Source organism: Carassius carassius, chromosome 20, assembly GCF_963082965.1.
Source record: "Carassius carassius chromosome 20, fCarCar2.1, whole genome shotgun sequence".
Lineage (NCBI taxonomy): Eukaryota > Metazoa > Chordata > Actinopteri > Cypriniformes > Cyprinidae > Carassius > Carassius carassius.
Genome location: NC_081774.1, coordinates 27516427 through 27536477, shown reverse-complemented (window position 1 = coordinate 27536477; position 20051 = coordinate 27516427). Strand labels below are relative to the sequence as shown.

Sequence of the window (20051 nt, the reverse complement as noted above, 5' to 3'; positions counted from 1 at the left end):
TAATTGTTTTAGTTGTATTTTTTGTTTGTTTGTTTGTTATTTTTGTTTAATCAAAATTACCCAACTGCAGTTTGATTGATTGAAACATGTTTTTTGAAAATTTTAGTATATTGAGGATGCATTTAGACTTACAGGTAGGGCACTTGAGATTGCATTTTCATCGTGATACCACGTGATAATTTTAGCAAAATGCAGTGTGAATTTCAAAATGCATTCTGAGCCAAATTTGCAGCAAAATGGTGATCAAAATGTCTTATTTTTTCTTAAATGCATTGACACTTAAGATTTTTTAATTGCATTTTCATTAAATACCCTGCGATCAGTCAAGACTAGTCAATGTGGATATGAAAATGCATAAAAAAAATATTATTATTATTATTTTTAATCAATCTGTACAATGAATTGGGGTGCACTAATAAATTTTAGCTGTGTGCCTTTATTTAGCCATTGATTTGCTTATATGTTATTCTTTTACAGTCCTTCCATTCAAATGAGTGTACTTGCATTGTGTATAATGTAGGCTAAGCAAACTCAAACCTCCCCAGTCAGTGAGTCTTTCTCTCACCTCTCTCACAACGGTATCCTATAGTGCGGCGTACTTCTGCACATTCAGACACTATGATGGACCTGAGAGCAACTGGAAAGCTTCTGTTCGGACTCTTACTGTTAGAGACATGGATGGGCTTTATTCATACACTCAGTGACCTGGAGCCTGTTCTGCACGAGACATCTCTTCTCAAGCCCAAAGTAGTCATTGCAGCTTTGGCCCGTAACAGTGAACACAGTCTTCCTTATTTTCTGGGATGTATTGAGAGACTGGATTATCCCAAGGACCGCATCTCCATCTGGTAACCGCAATTTTGCTGGAATATGTACTTTCAAATTCTTGAATGTTAATTTCAAAATAATTTTCTATGAAAAATTGTTTGCTTTCTAATAGGAAGATAGGCTATCAGCTGAAGGTAGGAACAGACATACATTTCATGAAGACTTGCATTAATATCAACCCTCACTTGTATTAAGCTTAACAGAATATTGCATATATAGTTTTATATTACTTCAAATTTTGATGAATGCATTTTTATATCAACACATATTTGAAAGTGCATGATTATTGGTTTATTAACGACTACAGTATTGGAAAGTGTTTTTGCTGAAAGACAGTCTAAATTATCACAGTCTAAGATGTATACATATGTGGTTTTGTATATGACCACATTGATGTGAGCTCAGGGCTTTAAATGACATCTTAGCCTGAAATATCTGGGAAAGCTTGAAAAGTAAATATGACAGTGAAGTGAAAGAATGTGTGAAAGGGTAAAAGGAGAAATGGAGGAGAAAGTGCAGGGGGTTGCCACTCCAATAAATGCCAAAAATGCAACCAGGTATATTTTCTTTTATAATTTATTTCTATAACATTATACATTTTGTAATAAATATAAATCATATTTATAAATTTTTAATCATAAATATTCATTTTTAAATAAAATGAAAATAATCTATTTATTAATTATTTTTTATTTTAATTATTATTTTTTATTTTCCTTTCTTTGTTTTTTTTTTTTTTTTTTGCATTTTCTGCACCAACTTGCAACCCCCTTAGAGTTCATGGAAGCCAGTCTGAAAACCAAATACAAAAATAAATAAAAAATATTAAAAAACATAATTTACTAACGTAGTGGACTTATTTTAAGTTCATCACTTGCCATATTAATTTCAGACTATTTATAGGAGTAATGACACAAACTATTATGATTGCAAGCTGCTTAAGGTCTGACTTGAATAACAATTTTGTGCACTGACTACCATTCAAACGTTTATATCATTTATTATAGAGTCTTTGAGATGTTTTAATGTTTTTGATAGAAGTCTCCATTTTCGATTTTAATATATTTTAAAATGTAATTTATAAAAAAAAAATGCAGGACTCTTTAATAGAAAGGCCAAAATATCAGCATTTATTTGAAATCGATTTTTTTTGCAACATTAAAAATATCTTTACTGTCACTAATGATCAATTTTAATGCATCCCTACTGAATAAAAATATTAATTTATAAAAAAAAGAGAAAAAAAAAGAAAAGAAATTAAATACTCACTGACCCCTAAACTTTTGAACAGTAGTGTCTATGCTAAATAAATGTTTTGTATGGCAAGATGATGATGTTGAAAAGAAAAATACAACGTGGGCCAATTCTGGTCCTAATGTGGACTTTTGATATGTCAGGGCCGCTACCGACCACAATATTGACAACACCACTGCAATGCTGCGTGAATGGCTGTCTGGAGTGGAGCGTTTGTATCATTCAGTCCATCTGCAGACCATGGAGAAGGAGAACAGGTGAAAACACTTGACATACAAAGCACTACATCTTCATAGCCATTCTCTTACAACTCACTATTCTCTCTGCCATAAGTAACATAAAACCTTTAATGTTTTCCAGAACTGACATATATTGACCAAAGGAGACTCATTTTGTGTCTGTGTAAAGCATTCTGTTCTCGTTCAATATATTTGTAGTTATGTGGATGAACTGGGTCCCAAGCACTGGCCAGAGTCTCGGTTCACTCGTGTGATGAAGCTGAGGCAGGCTGCCCTCGCAGCGGCCAGGGCTCAGTGGGCAGACTACATCCTGGTGAGAACACCTCTCCTGCTGAACTGATTTTAGATCAGCTTCCTGATGCATCATATTTGATACTCCCATTTTAACATGATTTAACATTTTAAAATTCTATAAACTAAACTAACAATACCAAATATACACTTAGTTGAAATAAATGGAAGATGACAGATTTGGAATAGCATGGAAGGTGGACATTTTGACAAGTATATGAAAGGGTAATTTACTAAAAACTGTCAGACAACAGAAGGGTTTTTGAGCAAAGTTTAATTTTGTTGGGAGCCATTGAGCCATTGAAATTTGCATATCAAATAAAAATACAGTAGTCTGGATATGATATTCCAATGTTATTCACATAATCAGAACAATTTTAGTCTAGGCACAGATTTTAGTGGTCGTTACACCATTTTCTCATCAAAATCAGAGAACTGTTAAACAGACCATGCGATAACTACTTATTTAAATATAGTAAGTAAATATGATAGGAAAATGCAGCCAGTTGTAACACACTGCAACAACGGACATTATGTGCACTTTATGTAAGTATACTATACAGTTTTAACCATTGATCGGTTTGATATATATAAATATATATATATATATATATATATATATTTTTTTTTTCTCTCTCTCTTCGTGTATGATTCTTATATTCTTCTATATTATACTTTGATCCATAAAAGCCTGATGTATCAAATTGTTAACCAACAAAACACATGCAATTTTATACAATCCCAATAATTTTGTGTATTTTGATATTTCTTTGTTTTTTAATATATGATTGTTTAAATGATTTGTCCTCTAGTTTGCAGACAGTGACAACCTGCTGACAAACACACAAGTACTGAATCGACTGATGGCTGAGAATCGGACACTGGTTGCTCCAATGCTAGAGTCAAGAACACTCTATTCTAACTTTTGGTGTGGAATGACCTCACAGGTACAGGACAGTTCTTGTTACAATGACTCTTGTTGTTACAACTGCAGCAGACAAGTGTGATGAACACTGAGGTCCCATGTTCATTTGTGTTCCCACCTGTATGCTAGTTAAATAATAATATGCTAGTCAAATAATCTTGGTGGATTTTCCAAAATTGTACCCAATTTGTTGTAATTCACTGGGGGAGGTTTAGGGGATTGGTCTTCATGATTATGATGATCATGATCATGATTATGGCAAGTCGAGTAAATCTTGGAACTGGAGAGTGTGAAAAAGATCGCAAGTTAATGTGAACACATTGCATTTTGCTCCTTTTGAAAGTTCAGGATTGGTGGAATTCACATGACATGAAGAAAACTACATTACCCATGATTCTGCAAAGAAATACAATTCTACCAATTAGAGAATAAAAAACAAGGAAACCACACCAAAAGAAATCAGCACTGAGAATGACAAAATACTTAAATGTTTAAACTATTTAAATGTTGGTTTATGCATATTTTGCAAAAACAACATGATCAACACATCAGTAGTTTTGCAAAATTTGCAATGCTACATGGGATTGTAGATCTTAAAGCCGTTAAATACACAGTCTTGTAGACTACAACAGGAAGTGTCTGAACATGTAGAAAACATTTTTCTTTATAAAACAGTTCAATAAAGTTAACATTGAGTAACTTACATTTTCAATACCATGTTGTCAGCAACGCTTTAAATGAATAATTTGACTGAATGAATCAATGAATCACTCACTCATAATACAGTAACTAATGTAACCTACAGAAAGTGTGGACCGGAACTAACTGCAGCATAAAAGTGTAATACAAATAATTATAATTCAGGGCAAATTAAATTTTAAAAAAATTTTATTTGTTGTTGGATTTTATTTGTTGTTTCTCCTTTTGTCTGCATGATAAGCATTTGAGCATTTTATTATTTCTTCGTGCTCTAAATCTCTTGTGAATCTTGAAAATCTCTTGAAAATTTCTGCAGGGGTATTATAAGCGAACACCACATTATGTTCCCATTCGTAACTGGAAGCGTACTGGTTGCCACCCGGTTCCCATGATTCACTCCACAATGCTGATAGACCTGCGGCGCAGTGCTAGTGCAGCCCTGGCCTTTCACCCTGTGCACCATTACTACCTTTGGGCCTTGGACGATATCATGGCTTTTGCATTTTCCGCAAGACAAGCAGGTAACAATTACATCTTACATCTCTATTTTATCCAAGTAGCCTATTTAAGAGGAACGTATATAGGTCACCATGATATGTTTAATATTTGCTTGAATTTTTTTGTTCTATTTCAACTCTTTACAGGTGTGCAGATGTTCATATGCAACCAAGAGCATTATGGGTACCTGCCACTGCCTTTGAATACAAAGCAGACTCTGGAGGAGGAGGTGGAGAGCTTCAGCCACACCGTCACAGAGGCACTGAGTGTGTATCACTAAATCTGCATGATCAAAAAACAATCTGAAGAACTGACAAGGGTGTTTACAGGCCACAAAACTAAGGGACTTTCTGGTGATGTGTGGTAAATGGGTGCTGAGGTGACGTTAAATACAGTATTTGTATTATATTTGTAAGTGAATAAACTGTTAAGCAGAGGTGTGGACCATCTATTCACCACTTCCTGTTCTACCTCTGTGTCTCTACCAAGCTAACACAAACACTTCTGTATAGTTTTCACAGGAAAGAGAGAATTTTCACTCCTTTGTGACATCTCTCACACATTCTCTCTGTTTTCTCTGAACCTCTCATTACAGTCGTGGCCAAAAGTTTTGAGAATTAAATAAATATTAGTTTTCAAAAAGTTTGCTGCTAAACTGCTTTTAGAGCTTTGTTTCAGATGTTTCTGTGATGTACTGAAATATAATTACAAGGACTTCATACGTTTCAAAGGCTTTTATCGACAATTACATGACATTTATGCAAAGAGTCAGTATTTGCAGTGTTGGCCCTTCTTTTTCAGGACCTCTGCAATTCGACTGGGCATGCTCTCAATCAACTTCTGGGCCAAATCCAGACTGATAGCCACCCATTCTTTCATAATCACTTCTTGCAGTTTGTCAGAATTAGTGGGTTTTTGTTTGTCCACCCGGCTCTTGAGGATTGACCACAAGTTCTCAATGGGATTAAGATCTGGGGAGTTTCCAGGCCATGGACCCAAAATTTCAACATTCTGGTCCCCGAGCCACTTAGTTATCACTTTTGCCTTATGGCACGGTGCTCCATCGTGCTGGAAAATGCATTGTTCTTCACCAAACTGTTGTTGGATTGTTGGAAGAAGTTGCTGTTGGAGGGTGTTTTGGTACCATTCTTTATTCATGGCTGTGTTTTTGGGCAGAATTGTGAGTGAGCCCACTCCCTTGGATGAGAAGCAACTATACTTTCTGCAGAAGATCAATCTGTCCCTGATGTTTTTTTTGGAGAGAAGTGGCTTCTTTGCTGCCCTTCTTGACACCAGGCCATCTTCCAAAAGTCTTGGCCTCACTGTGCGTGCAGATGCGCTCACACCTGCCTGCTGCCATTCCAGAGCAAGCTCTGCACTGGTGGCACTCTGATCCCGCAGCTGAATCCTCTTTAGGAGACGATCCTGGCGCTTGCTGGACTTTCTTGGATGCCCTGAAGCCTTCTTTACAAGAACTGAACCTCTTTCCTTGAAGTTCTTGATGATCCTATAAATTGTTGATTTTGGTGCAATCTTAGTAGCCACAATATCCTTGCCTGTGAAGCCATTTTTATGCAACGCAATGATGGCTGCATTCATTTCTTTGCAGGTCACCATGGTTAAAACTGGAAAAACAATAATTTCAAGCATCACCCTCCTTTTAACATGTCAAGTCTGCCATTCTAACCCAATCAGCCTGACATAATGATCTCCAGCCTTGTGCTCGTCAACATTCTCACCTGAGTTAACAAGACGATTACTGAAATGATCTCAGCAGGTCCTTTAATGACAGCAATAAAATGCAGTGGAAAGGTTTTTTTGTGATTAAGTTCATTTTCATGGCAAAGAAGGACTATGCAATTCATCTGATCACTCTTCATAACATTCTGGAGTATATGCAAATTGTTATTATAAAAACTTAAGCAGCAACTTTTCCAATTTCCAATATTTATGTAATTCTCAAAACTTTTGGCCACGACTGTAGATTAGTTTGAATTTGTTTTGAAATCTGCATGTTAAAAGAATCAATTGTATTATGATACATTACATAGTGTAACTTTCAAAGCTCAAAACATCCTCCCCAATCCAAAAATTCATTGATGAACAGTAAAATAATTTGTTTAGTTTTTTTGTGCTTTTCCCACGGTGTGTAGCACCTACAGCTCTGCATATTTGTCTGAACAAACTTGTTTATGTTTAATTGATTGTTTCAACCTGATCCTAACAGTTTGTGGCACATTTAGCATGGGTTGTTTTATGGTTCAATCTCAGTTTAATACATTTCCCCATGAGGCTGTCATTGAAGGATGTGGCCGATAATATCCATGATAGTGGACCAAAGAGCAAATGGGAAGTTGGTACAAAAATAATTGACTAACCATGTGGAAAACTGGGCCTTCAATTAAAATTCTTTTAACAACTGGGGTTAAAAGACAAATAATATGTAGTTTATCTTTCTCAGTTGACTTCAAGTTGGAAACTTCACGTTATCTACACATTGCTTCCAAACCTAAAGACACCATGGCATTCAATCAGGTATAGATTTACTGACAACTAAATGTAGAATTTTGCATGAATGTTGCATCTTCAGTCTGTGGTAATGCAATATTCTTACCCCCCACCCCTTTTTAAAGGTCTATTTGATTAATCTAAAGCGTCGGGAAGATCGCAGAGATCGTATGCTGCGCTCGTTGGAGGTGCTGGGCATAGACTTCACCATCACCGACGCGGTGGATGGCAAGTATGATATTATGACCCACACTTTCACACCAGTTACACAGTTTCAAAGTTCAACCTATTGCCCATCATCTCTCCTTCTCTATGCAAAGTATATTTTGCTATTACACCACAATCAAATATGACTCCTTCCAGTTTCTCCTCTCTCCTAGAGCCCTGAATTCAACTCAGCTAAGAGCTTTAGGAATCGAGATGCTCCCTGGTTATAAAGATCCCTACTCTGATCGTGTGCTAACTAAGGGTGAAATTGGTTGCTTCCTTAGTCATTACAACATCTGGAAAAAGGTACACATTAAAACGTGCTCCACAACCAGTTGCTACATTAACAAACTCTTGTGTATGATGGCATTAAGTGCAAAGTGCATTCTTAAAAATAAAGGTACCTTGAAGAACCTTATCATCATTCCAATGCACAAAAGGTTCTTTAGATTATTAAAATATTTTTCACACTAAAAAAAAAGTTACTTCAAAAGTCTGTTCAGTAAAAGGTTCTTTGGGGAACCAAAAATGGTTCTTTTATGGTATTGCTGCAACCCCCCACACCCTCGTCTTTTTTGTGTGTCGCCCTCAGGTGGTGGAGCTCCAGCAACATCAGGTGCTTGTACTGGAGGATGATGTCAGGTTTGAGCCCAGCTTCAAGAGCCGTCTCAACACCATCTTGGAGGACGTGAAACAATCAAGCCTCCAGTGGGATTTAATGTGAGTTGTGGTCTCTCCTGCTTTGAGTCTTTATATGGATCCATCACTAGCATCCACAAAGTGGTCGCTGGTCTTTGCATGTGTACCCATTCTCCCTTCTCATCTCTTTAAGATATGTAGGGCGTAAACGATTGCAAATTAAGCATCCAGAGCACTTGGTGGAGGGAGTGAAGAACCTGGTGATCCCAGATTACTCTTATTGGACCCTTGGATATGCCCTTTCACTGCAGGGGGCAAAGACGCTTATGGAGGCTCAGCCACTCAGCAAGATGCTGCCGGTGGATGAGTTTCTGCCAGTTATGTTTAACAAGCACCCCAAGTAAGCTTTGGCAGATGTTGGCAATTAGCATTTTTTTTAAAAGGGACAAAAATTAAAGAAAAAAAATCTGTTATAAATTACTCACCGTCGTGTCCTTTCAAACTCAGACTTTTGCTCATTTTCCATCCCTCTACTAAAGTCCATGTTCTCCAGCAAAACTTTAATGCTTCAAAAAACTGTAGAATCTGAATGGTTTGATCCAAATATTCTGAAAAGACAGTTGCTTTATACCATCAACACATTTAACTCAGGCTTTTGTTCACATATAAACATTTATTAATGAACCTACATAGAGCACATAAAAAATGCTAAACAATAGCTAAACCTTTCTTGATTTAGGTGCAAGAATAAACCTCATTGATTGTATTCAGTGTGCTCTATGTACACTACTTTTTGAAGTTTGGAATAATTAAAACTATTTGGGAACACTTTATTTTATGGTTACATCTATTAGTTGCTTATTACTAATAACTGTGGGAAGTCGTGGCCTAATGGTTAGAGAGTCGGACTCCCAATCGAAAGGTTGTGGGTTCGAGTCCCGGGCCGGCAGGAATTGTGGGTGGGGGGAGTGCATGTACAGTGCTCTCTCCACCTTCAATAACACGACTTAGGTGCCCTTGAGCAAGGCATCGAACCCCCAACTGCTCCCCGGGCGCCGCAGCATAAATGGCTGCCCACTGCTCCGGGTGTGTGCTCACAGTGTGTGTTTGTGTGTTCACTGCTCTGTGTGTGTGCATTTCGGATGGGTTAAATGCAGAGCACAAATTCTGAGTATGGGTCACCATACTTGGCTGAATGTCACTTCACTTCATAACTGTGACTTTTCTCTTAATAAATTCTTACATTTCTGCTAATTAATAGTGAGTAAGGTAGTTGTTAAGTTTAGGCATTGGGTAGGATTAGGGATGTAGAATAAGGCATTAATATGTGCTTAAGCAGTAATACATGGCTAATATTCTAGTAATATACTGTACATGCAAATAAGCAACTAATAGATGTAACCGTAACATAAAGTGTTTTGTGCACACCAAGGCTGCATTCATTTGATCAAAAATACAGTAAAAATGGTAATAATGTGAAATATTTTTAATAACAAAAAATGACTAATAATTTGAAAATGTAATCTAAAGTTTTTCTAATGTTACCAGTTGTGTACGTATGTGCGTTTATCAACATTTATAAAGACCAAATAAAATTTGCTCATCATATAAAGTGATCACATCTTCTCAGAAGATTTGGATTAAAACACGATGCATTATCAATGACATATTTTATCACATTTATGAAGAACTGAATGTACAGTAATGGCTTTTAAAAATGAATTGTCACACTTTAGTTTTGTGCCAATTCTCACTATTAACTACAACTTTATTTGCTTCTTATTGATAGTTAGTTCTTATGTTTAGGTATGTTATGTTATATTAAGGGATCTAAAATATGGTCATGGAGAATAATTAATATGTGCTTTATAAGTACTAATAAACAGCCAATATGCTAGTAATGTGCATGCTAATAAGCAACTAGTTAACTGTGAGGATTGGACCCTAAACTAAACGGTTACTGGAATTTTAGTTGAACTAACTAACTTCTTTCTTTAGGGAGGAATACATGTCTCAATTTAAACAGCGAAACTTGAAGGCTTTCTCTGTACAGCCCCTGCTGCTCTTTCCCACACACTACACTGGGGAGCCGGGGTATTTCAGCGACACCGAGACCTCCACCATCTGGGACGATGAGACTGTGGCCACTGACTGGGACCGCCATCACATCCGTGGAGACCGCAGTCGTGGTGATAAGAGCCCAACGCCTATTGCTGAGAACAGCCCGAGAGATGAACTCTGATTAAACTCTTACAGAAGTAATAAACAACATGTCAAACGTGTTAATAAAAGAAGATCATATGACAGCTCAAGGAAAGAACCATTGATGTGGAGTCAATATATATGTATATATATATATATATATATGTGTGTGTGTGTGTTTGTATATATATGTAGATTTTGTGGATGACAGTGATACAGCTAAGCATCTGCATACTGATGTCAGCTGTGAGGAACACTAAACAGGTACCTGACCATATACTGTACAATACAAAATACAGATGATCGTGGTAGTTAAGAAAATGGCTCAAAAAATGATGTATTCATGGAATGTGCTTCAAAAAAAAAAAAAAAACTGAACTGTAATAGCATTGAAAAATCTGTAGGCTATATCTTGTCCTAAAAAAAATGAATGGATTCTGAATTTTGTTATTATACAGAAAATGTGACAAAACAAAAATTTCAGGTCGCTAATTAAATAAGCAAATCTTAAATTCATGCTTGAAAACATGCAGCTCAAATGCTGCTATTAATGTTACAACAAACCAAATACAAAAAAAATCATTTTTAATTCATTCATTCATTTAATTAATTAATTAAAAATTCATTCATCTTAAATTCAATTATACCAATAATATGTAATGCATGTATAAAATGCCAATATTTAAAAAATGTTGCGTTAAATTAGAATGCATTATTTCAATCAGTTAGGTCATAAAAATGCATAATCCATTTTATGCATAATAACTATAGAAGAATTAGAAAAATGTTTTAGATGAAGTACAGCATGTTAATACACTCAAATTGAATGACCTTTTTGTGTCCAGTATGCACTTGAGACACGTGATGAGCTCAAGAAAACAACCACATAGTAACATCGAAGTATTCTCATATAAAAGTAATAAACACCAAAATACACAATAATTCTTAATCCATTTATTTATTTAAAAAGCACTGGAAGTTTTTTGATGTTTGTTTTTGTTGGAGGCAAACAATGAATCAAATCAAATTATTAGTCAAGTCTCATACCATAAAATAACCACTGAAAAAAAAGGTATTTTAAAGCACACCAAAAAAAGCATGTAATAAATAGAATTATATTGCAGAATAATGCAAAACAAAGCGAAAAAAAAAAAAAAAACGCTTAACATTAGGTCCCGCTCATGAAGGACAGAGGTTTTCAGCATTATGTTTTATCACCTGAGGAGATACAAGGAAGCTTTTGTATTGACAAAACCCATCGGTTGACTGATATGAGATATGGCTGTAGACTGAGGCCTCAGGAGATCTCATTAGACATCCTTTAGTGTGATCACTATAGACTATCCGCCAATCAGTGCATAATCTTTTAGTGTGATGGACAAGATCTAGATTGTACGCCAAGCAACAAAGCAGTTCTCAAAATAAAAATTAATTACTCTACATTTTCTCAATCTAGCATCATGATAAAAAGCAGCCGTGCCGCAGAGATCGGATGCCTCAAACACAGCAAATGATGCAGCGTTTTCCCAAAGGAACTATAGAATACGCATTTTCTCCGCTATGCGATTGCCAAGTTATCCTAAACTATCTAGAGAGCTATGTTTTGCATACTATATATAGACATCTAAAGTATGTAAACCAATACAACACATAAGAAACAAGACGTTCCAGTACATCAAACCAAATACAAAAGATAAACAACTGAAATCAAAGACCACAAAACACAAACAAATAAAAAATAAAATAAAATCAGACTTGATCCAGTGGTTTGTGATGGCTGTCCAGAGTACTAGCTGCAAATATGTCGAGTAAAATGGGAGGGATATCAAATGCAAAGTTGAATCCAGCCTGCTAAAAGAGGGCATTGTGAGGGAAAAATCAAAAGACGGGATCACAAAGGTCTCAGTCTGTCGAGAATACGCACAAAGCCCACTGCAGCCTAACACAGTGTACCATTGATGCCGTCAATGGTCAACAGATCCACAGACGACCCGCTACAGGAAAACAACTACGCAAAGATGACAAAAAATCCCGGCCAGACACACAAGAATTCATATAATTAGCTACAGAACAAACAGAGTCTTATATACTATTCCGGTTTGGTTTGTTATTGTGGTTGAGAACTTATAAGTTGTCATCACACTTCAGGTTACTGCCAGCAGTTACTTAAAGTGCTCTGAATATTGCATGATTAGAAAATGGTGCGACAAACCAGTAAAACAGCTGTAGTTTTGAGACCAGACGAACTGTGCAGTCAGACCTTTTGTATCCGTTACACTCCAAATGTAAAGCAAAATACAAACGCAAGTGAAAAGTTCACAAAAATCAAGTCCATTTTCCTCACACGAAGGTGCACATTTAGACGATTGTATTGATTTATTGTGCCAGGTCTCTATCCCCTTCCACAGTGTTCGTTTAGTTGAGCACTATGCAGTAGCATCTATACAGTGAAACCCATTACACTAGCAGACGACTAGCATCGTTGACAATACCAGTAAGAGAAAAAGTGCAATATTGCATGTGTATTTCTTTAGTCGAGAAGAATGATGCCTGACGGCATACCTGTAGAAATTATCCGACCGTTAACAATGGTGCAAAACAAGTCAAAAGGTTTTAAGGCTTTCTGAGTTTCCTGATGTGTTTTTTGTTCTCTGAGATAGTTTGTAAGAGGTCCGCAGGAGGGACAGTTTTGGAGAGAGATCGTTTCACGGGCTCTCCCGCGTGAATACACACACACACAAACGCAACGCGCAAACCTTCGCACACAAGCAGCACTATTCTATTCAAGCGTGTCCTGTCAACCCTATTATAAGGTGTATTACTTCTAGTAGTTCATATAATAACGTCTTTACCATTGAAGCTGCAAGCATAGATATTTATCTACACGTATCCACATTAAACACATTGCTACATGTACCAACATGTGACATTGCATGGACAAACAAAATAATGGAAAATAATAATTATAATAATAAATGCATGGTCTAATAATGTTAATTAATAAAAAAAAATACTACTATTTCAGTTGCCATGCTGATACTACTAATAGAAAATAAAAGTAAATTAAAATGACAATAACTTATTACAGTTCCAGTAGGGAAAGCTATGTGGAAATGCGGCATTACAGGCAGTGTTTCTACCCAAAAGAAACGCACTGGCCATTTCGGTTCAATCGTTGTTTGGTTTCAAAGGGTGTCAAGAATCAAATTCATGAGTAACACACAAATACTTTTTTACGATAATCTGCAAATGAATCTGGTTATTGTTTCATACAGCATGTGTGGACAAGCAAAACCAGACAGGGTTAGCCATTCTGGCTATACAAAAAGACTTGACAAAGAAGGAACTACTGCAAAAAGACTAAGAACAAGTAAACTTTCCTTTTAACTGTGACGCATCCTTCAGGAGTTTCTAAAACATGGCTGACAAGTGATACACCAAAATGACAGATGGAAAATATTGTGCTACTGCTGGTGGCCATTTTCTCTGCATGCATCCGAAATAGTGTTTTAAGGTATTTCAGACGAATTTATTCCACCCAAAGCAAACAATTTAAGAGCAATGTTGCATTCGGCATCACTTGTCAGTCATGTGATCATTTAATCACGCGACTCGGAATGTGCTTGAGCGTTTGTGTCTCCTTCGCCCATTTTGGTCATGACTGGTTGGGCGAAGGGGTTTGGAGGAAGACATGGTGAAGTTCTGCATTTTTGGCCTGTGGAAGTGAGGACTGAGCTTAAAAGGATCCCAGCATGCACGGCGATCGAGTCAAGCTGCAGTGTCTGACAGAGACAGTGGTCACAGTGCAGAAGGCAGGGGTCCTGGTGAGGGGGCGTCTACATGGCAGTGCTGGCGTACTCTGAGGAGGTGGTGGAGGCAGTGGTGGACTGGGTCAAAGCGGATCCCTGAGCCGAACCTTTGCGGTTGATCATGGAGGGGTGGAAGTTGGGGTGCCGGCGGGCGTGCTTGATGAGGTGGTCGCTGCGCATGAAGCGCTTGTCGCAGAGTGGGCACAGAAAGCGTTTCTCGCCGGTGTGGGTACGCAGGTGTCGGGCCAACTCATCAGAACGGGCAAACTTCTTTTCGCATTCGGGCCAGGTGCATGGAAAGGGCCTCTCACCTAGACAGAAAACATGAGTGATCCAAAACTCATTAGTAGTGATGGGAGAAACTAACCTTTTTGAAGATTTGAATCAATTGAACCCATTGTTTGACAAAATGATTCAGTGTTTCGAAGTGCTGAAAACACCACACGCTGATGATGCCTGCTGGTCATAACAGCGTAAATTAGGGCTGTAACGATATTATCAATATTGTGATATCACAATAGCAAAACGGTCTCGATATTATCATGGTCACGAGGATATAAAAAAAGTGTAGTTTTTAAAATATATTTAAACTTCTTATTCTAACACAAAAGGTCTTTACAGTTGTGTTTTTGGCCATTATGCTTTAGCACAGTATCTGTCAAATGAACTAAAACTGAAGGCACAATCAGACTTAATCCCTTGATAAAACATGTTTTCACTGCACGTTACAAAGTGAAGTGCACACTTCGTTCAGGCGATCAGCTCGTGATCCGGTGTTTTCTGCGCCTCAGTACAGCTCCGTACACAGTGAATTCAATCAACTCGTTTATTGCATGTGTTGCGAGTTTAACGCACGTTTGGGAATGCAACAGCCACCAGTTATGCTTTATTTTCATGCGTTTCATGAGATTTGTAGTGAGATGTGTTTTTGTAAGCCTGTTTTCACTGAAGCTGGAGTTTTGCTTTAAAATAAAAACAATAGGGACGTTTCGGTCAAAGAAATTGAGAAAGAAATATTGCAATTTCCCTACTGCTGTGTAAAGCAGACATAATATACCTATGAAATATTTATTTTCATTTATTTTACAGTGCAATTGTTTTACAATATATGGCTATTACGGTCATTGCTGTTATTATTATTATTTTCTAATTTGTTTTGCTTCTTAGAGCCCCAGTGTGAATGTAATTTAAGCTGAGACAGTATATCACAAATAAAAATAGGTTTTTTTCTTTTCATCACTTTATTTTGTAACATTCTCAAAGTGCATTAGATAGAATAATTTATCTTTAAAAATGTACAAAACATTATTTTTTTCCAATTTTTCTTTTGTCTTTTTTTTAAATATCGCAATAAATATTGTATCGTTGACTTCATATCGCAATATCTAATTTAACTTTAAAATGTACAAAATATAATTTTTTTTCCTATTTTTCTTTTGTCTTTTTAAAAAAATACTGCAATAAATATTGCATCTTGAGATTTTGATATCGTTACACTTATAGAAAACTCATGCCAAATGTGCATAAAAACAACTTTAATAGTTCAACAGAGATCGCCCCCGGCGGTGATCAATTGAAATTTTAAAAAAAATTGAGGTATGGCGACATGAAATACTTCTTCTAATAAATACTAATTCTAATAATTACATAAATGTCAATGTACTATTAATTGAAATAAAATAAGGGGCCATATTTTAAATTGCTAAACGGAGCGATATTGGTCCGTTGCCATGTTTAATATGACAATATGACATTTTTGTCTTTTGTCTGTAATCACAAGTTAGATTAAATGTTGCCTCTCGTGCACTTTATACCCATAAACAACCATGTACAAACCACATGTGGGAATAATTCAACTCAATTATAATGCTGGTGCCTCAACTTGCCTTTATCTTATTCAAACTTCTTTTGGTGCTAAAGGGATGTGCGATGACTGGTGGGTAAATTTCCCTCTCCATTTCCTGTGAAATGATGCATTAGTGTACCCTCCTTCCCTCCCCCCTAGAGCAACATGCTGCTCTTTCATCCCTCTGCCCCCCCCCCCCCCCCGACATTTAATAAAACCTAAACTCTTCCCCTGCCCTTTTTTTCGCCAAATGACAAGCATAACCATTAACTGATGAAATGTGGAGACAATAAACGAATCGACTGTTCCACCGACTGTTTTGTGTACTTTGCATACTTTTCCAAACCGCGTAGGAACCCTGCTACTGGTTTGGTTTCATATTTAAAGCGATCACTGCATTTTCACAAACATTTCTTATTTGTATGTTTAAAAAATATTTAAAACATTAATCTCATAAAATTCTTTATGCATTCAACATTTTGCAGTGCATATGCATTTATAGCACCTCAACTTCATCAAACAGTCTGTGTGAATACATCTAATGCCACTATAGATGCAGCTTCTGTGTTTCCTTGCAGTGGAAAGATGCAGTTTGTTGAAACTGATGTCATTTGAACGGCCAAAGCTCTACAGTTTCTTTTTATTACAACTAAATTGCAACAACATTAGGAATTTGACATGAAAGATGACATTTAATAAGGTTAGTCAAAAAAATTATTATTTAAGTTACATAGTGGGATAGCATACAGCAACTCCTTTTCAGTTAATTATTTCTACCTCTTTTCAGAAATAGGAATCAGCCAAAAAAATTGCAATCATGTCATCTCTCTGTATTTGTCCGTTTCATTAATAGCTATTATTTTGTACTTTATAAGATTGTAAAGCAATAAAATATGGCCTTAAAAGCGTATTTAAAAAGAACATAAAATGTACTTCCATTCTTTGTTGGAGCCATACCTTGTGTTAATGTGCATAACTTGTAGTGTTGTGGCTTGTTGTATGCTCTTGTGAGACACAGACAGCACCTTCTCATCACATTGGAATCTCACTTAAAATGGCAGATTAACTTAAGCGGGCTTCACAGGGTGCACCTAGTGTCTCATTAGTGTACTAGCCTTTAATTTGTCCTGTACTAGATTATGTATTCTGTATGAACTACTGCACTAGTGTTTAGCAGTTTAGTTGCCACTGTACTAAATTATTACTAGTATACTTTACTGAAGATTTCTCATGTGTTAGTATAGTTTAAGTAACTCACTGTACTAGTTTTACTTGCCTTAAGCTTCTGCAGTCATGTCCGTTAAAAGCCATCCCCTTAGACATCAATTCACGAACAAACCCAATTGCTAATAGACTATTTGTTAATACCCCATAAAGAGAGGGCAGGTGTGTGGCTTAAATAGCTCTTTTAGCTTTAGTCAAATAACAGAAAGTGCATTTAAATGAGAACCTGCACGCAAGCGGGCGCGCACACGAGCCTTCTGTGCTCGAGCTCAGTTCATATGCAAATATATGAGGCTCGTCACTACACTAGGCTACTATACTCGGTCCTCCCTCACGCGCTCCTTCCTTTGTTCATAAACTTTCTTTGTTAGGAGGCCACATTTGGAAGTTTTCCACTCTTTTGTTCAACTAACGAGTAGTGATTTAAATTACCATCCACAAATTCACGTTTAATATCTCTTTTCAGAGCCGCTGGTTGGAGTTGACAGAAGGAGCCCCTGACAACAGTCAACAAACAAACGGCGGATAATTAAAAGTTACAGTAACCGAGAACTATAATAAAACACAGCCGATGGTTAAAATGCTTATCCAACAGGGACATTTAAAACCAATACAGGCAACATGAGCAGTTTATAAAACTATAATTTCATACTGTCTGTTTTTATATAGTACGTATACTCGAATAAGTGTGACCATGGACCACAAAACCAGACATAAGATTTTATTTATTTTTTATGAAATCGAGATTTATGCATAATCTGAAAGCTGAACAAATAAGCATTCCACTTAAGTATGGTTTGTTAGGATAGCAGAGATACAAATATTTAACAATCTGGAATCAGGGTGAAAAAAAAATCTAATTATTGAGAAAATCGCCTATAAAGTTGTAAAAATGAAGGTATTGGCAATGTATATTACTAATAAAAAATGAAGTCTTGATATATTTACTGTAAAATGTGCACAATATCTTCATTAAACATGATCTGTACTTAATATCCTAATGATTTTGCCATTAAGTAAAAGTCGATAATTTTGACCGAAACGATGTATTGTTGGCTATTGCTACTAGTGACTGGTTTTGTGCTCCAGGGTCACAGATACATAGATATACGGATACAAATGATCTCCGCAGCATTAACGAGCATCCCGTCCCATGTGCTCCAGCTCACCTGTGTGGGTCCTGATGTGCGCCTTGAGGTGGGATGATTTGCCGTACACCCGGTCACACCCGTCGAAGGTACAGGGGTGACGCTTGGTGGGGGACCGGGGGGCGCCCCCTCCTCCCCAGATCTGCTGAGGGGTGTTATTGTACTGTCCCGGGACAGGGGTGGCAGAGGGGGTCATGGTCGGCGTTGGGGTGGTGGAGTCAGACAACGTGGTGTAGCCGCTCTCTCCGCACGACGAGTTGCTGCTCTCGGAGTAGGCCGACATGGGACGAAACTTGCCGTGCAGGTCGGTGAGGATCTCCGCCACCGTCATCATGTTGGCCCCCTCTAACTGGAGCGTCTCCCGCACCTCCCTGTCCTCGCTCGACCCGTCAGGCTCCCCGGCAGGAAGGCCCTGAGGAGGGCCCTGAGCCGCAGCAGACACCGGGGTGGGTCGATGGAGGACGGGGCCGCTGGATATCGACACCAGGCACTCGGCGGCCAGATAATCCGAGTAGGCGAACGACATTTTATGTGCGACTGCGTTCAACGACAAAGCAAAAGTTACGACGGAGAGCCGTTTCCTGAATGCGTCCGTTTCTTCTCCAGAGACTTTCAACTCGTTGCTTTTTTCTCATCAGCAGCAGCCTCTGCTATCTATCTAAAGTAAATACAAACAAAACAAATGAAATAAACGATAAAAATATCCAAAAGAAGGAAAAAATAATACGGTACCGGCGTTTCTGCGTTTCAAACTCCAACGTGGTGTCCTACATTGCCCCTCGTTTCATTGTGTCTGCTGCTAAAAGCCGACACCACGCCCCCGGTAGTGAGTTCAGTAACCCTACTACGAAGAAGGCTTGGTTCATGAATTATAATTACGTAACGCGTCGCTCTCCACGGATTGGCTGAAAGGCAGACGTGGGTAAGTAGGCGGTCCTCAGCAGGCGATTAAACGAATCACGTCGGACTCATGAATATTAATTGTAATGCATGACAGGACGCTCTAGGAAGGTTACCAAGCAACTTGAGCGTGACTTAATTGATATTCACACACTAACATTTGCCGTAGTAGGATTCGTAGTCGCCAGCATGCAAAGAGAAACACGCACCAAGTCACGTGGTGAACTGACGCGCGATACGGGCGTGGACCAAAGAGACCATTTAATAGTAACGTAAGCCAAATGATTCTGTGAAAAAAAATAAAAACATCCTTCTAACCAGAGTACAGTTTACTTCGAATAATGACCTTTGTGGAGTGAAAGATACGACTGGATTAATAACATAACGACTTGAATAACGAAATGAATTATTATCAGTTGGTGATGAAGAGGCGGCGTCCTGTTTATACGTTCATAGGAAGCTAATCTACAAGACAAGCCAGTTTACAGTCGTGGCCAAAAGTTTTGAGAATTACATAAATATTGGAAATGGGAAAAGTTGCTGCTTAACTTTTTATAATAGCAATTTGCATATACTCCAGAATGTTATGAAGAGTGATCAGATGAATTGCATAGTCCTTCTTTGCCATGAAAATTAACTTAATCCCAAAAAAACCTTTCCACTGCATTTCATTGCTGTCATTAAAGGACCTGCTGAGACCATTTCAGTAATCGTCTTGTTAACTCGGGTGAGAATGTTGACGAGCACAAGGCTGGAGATCATTATGTCAGGCTGATTGGGTTAGAATGACAGACTTGACATGTTAAAAGGAGGGTGATGCTTGAAATCATTGTT

At 37.5% G+C, this 20051-nt stretch overlaps 2 protein-coding genes across 3 annotated transcripts; one reads left to right on the top strand and one right to left on the bottom strand.

Moving 5' to 3' along the window:
- The first annotated feature begins 561 nt into the window (after nucleotides 1-561).
- colgalt2a (collagen beta(1-O)galactosyltransferase 2a) lies at nucleotides 562-10444 on the top strand. The gene is made up of 12 exons (XM_059500966.1): nucleotides 562-848; nucleotides 2226-2339; nucleotides 2520-2634; nucleotides 3425-3559; nucleotides 4553-4757; nucleotides 4881-5000; nucleotides 7196-7269; nucleotides 7368-7474; nucleotides 7623-7755; nucleotides 8042-8169; nucleotides 8282-8488; nucleotides 10087-10444. Exons 1-12 carry the CDS (start codon nucleotides 619-621, stop codon nucleotides 10328-10330), a joined length of 1812 nt encoding a protein of 603 aa, XP_059356949.1. The 5' UTR covers nucleotides 562-618; the 3' UTR covers nucleotides 10331-10444.
- Nucleotides 10445-11551: 1107 nt separating this feature from the next.
- zgc:153115 (uncharacterized protein LOC768186 homolog) lies at nucleotides 11552-19190 on the bottom strand. 2 transcript variants are annotated; one of them, XM_059502359.1, is made up of 3 exons: nucleotides 19050-19190; nucleotides 18339-18975; nucleotides 11552-14410 (listed from the first exon to the last, which is right to left on the bottom strand). In XM_059502359.1, the coding sequence occupies exons 2-3, from the start codon at nucleotides 18841-18843 to the stop codon at nucleotides 14127-14129; spliced, it is 789 nt and encodes a 262-aa protein (XP_059358342.1). In that variant the 5' UTR covers nucleotides 18844-18975; nucleotides 19050-19190; the 3' UTR covers nucleotides 11552-14126. The 2 variants fall into 2 exon arrangements, with proteins under 2 accessions (XP_059358342.1, XP_059358343.1); XM_059502360.1 differs by having other exon boundaries at nucleotides 18339-18971; nucleotides 19050-19167.
- Between the last annotated feature and the right edge of the window lie 861 nt (nucleotides 19191-20051).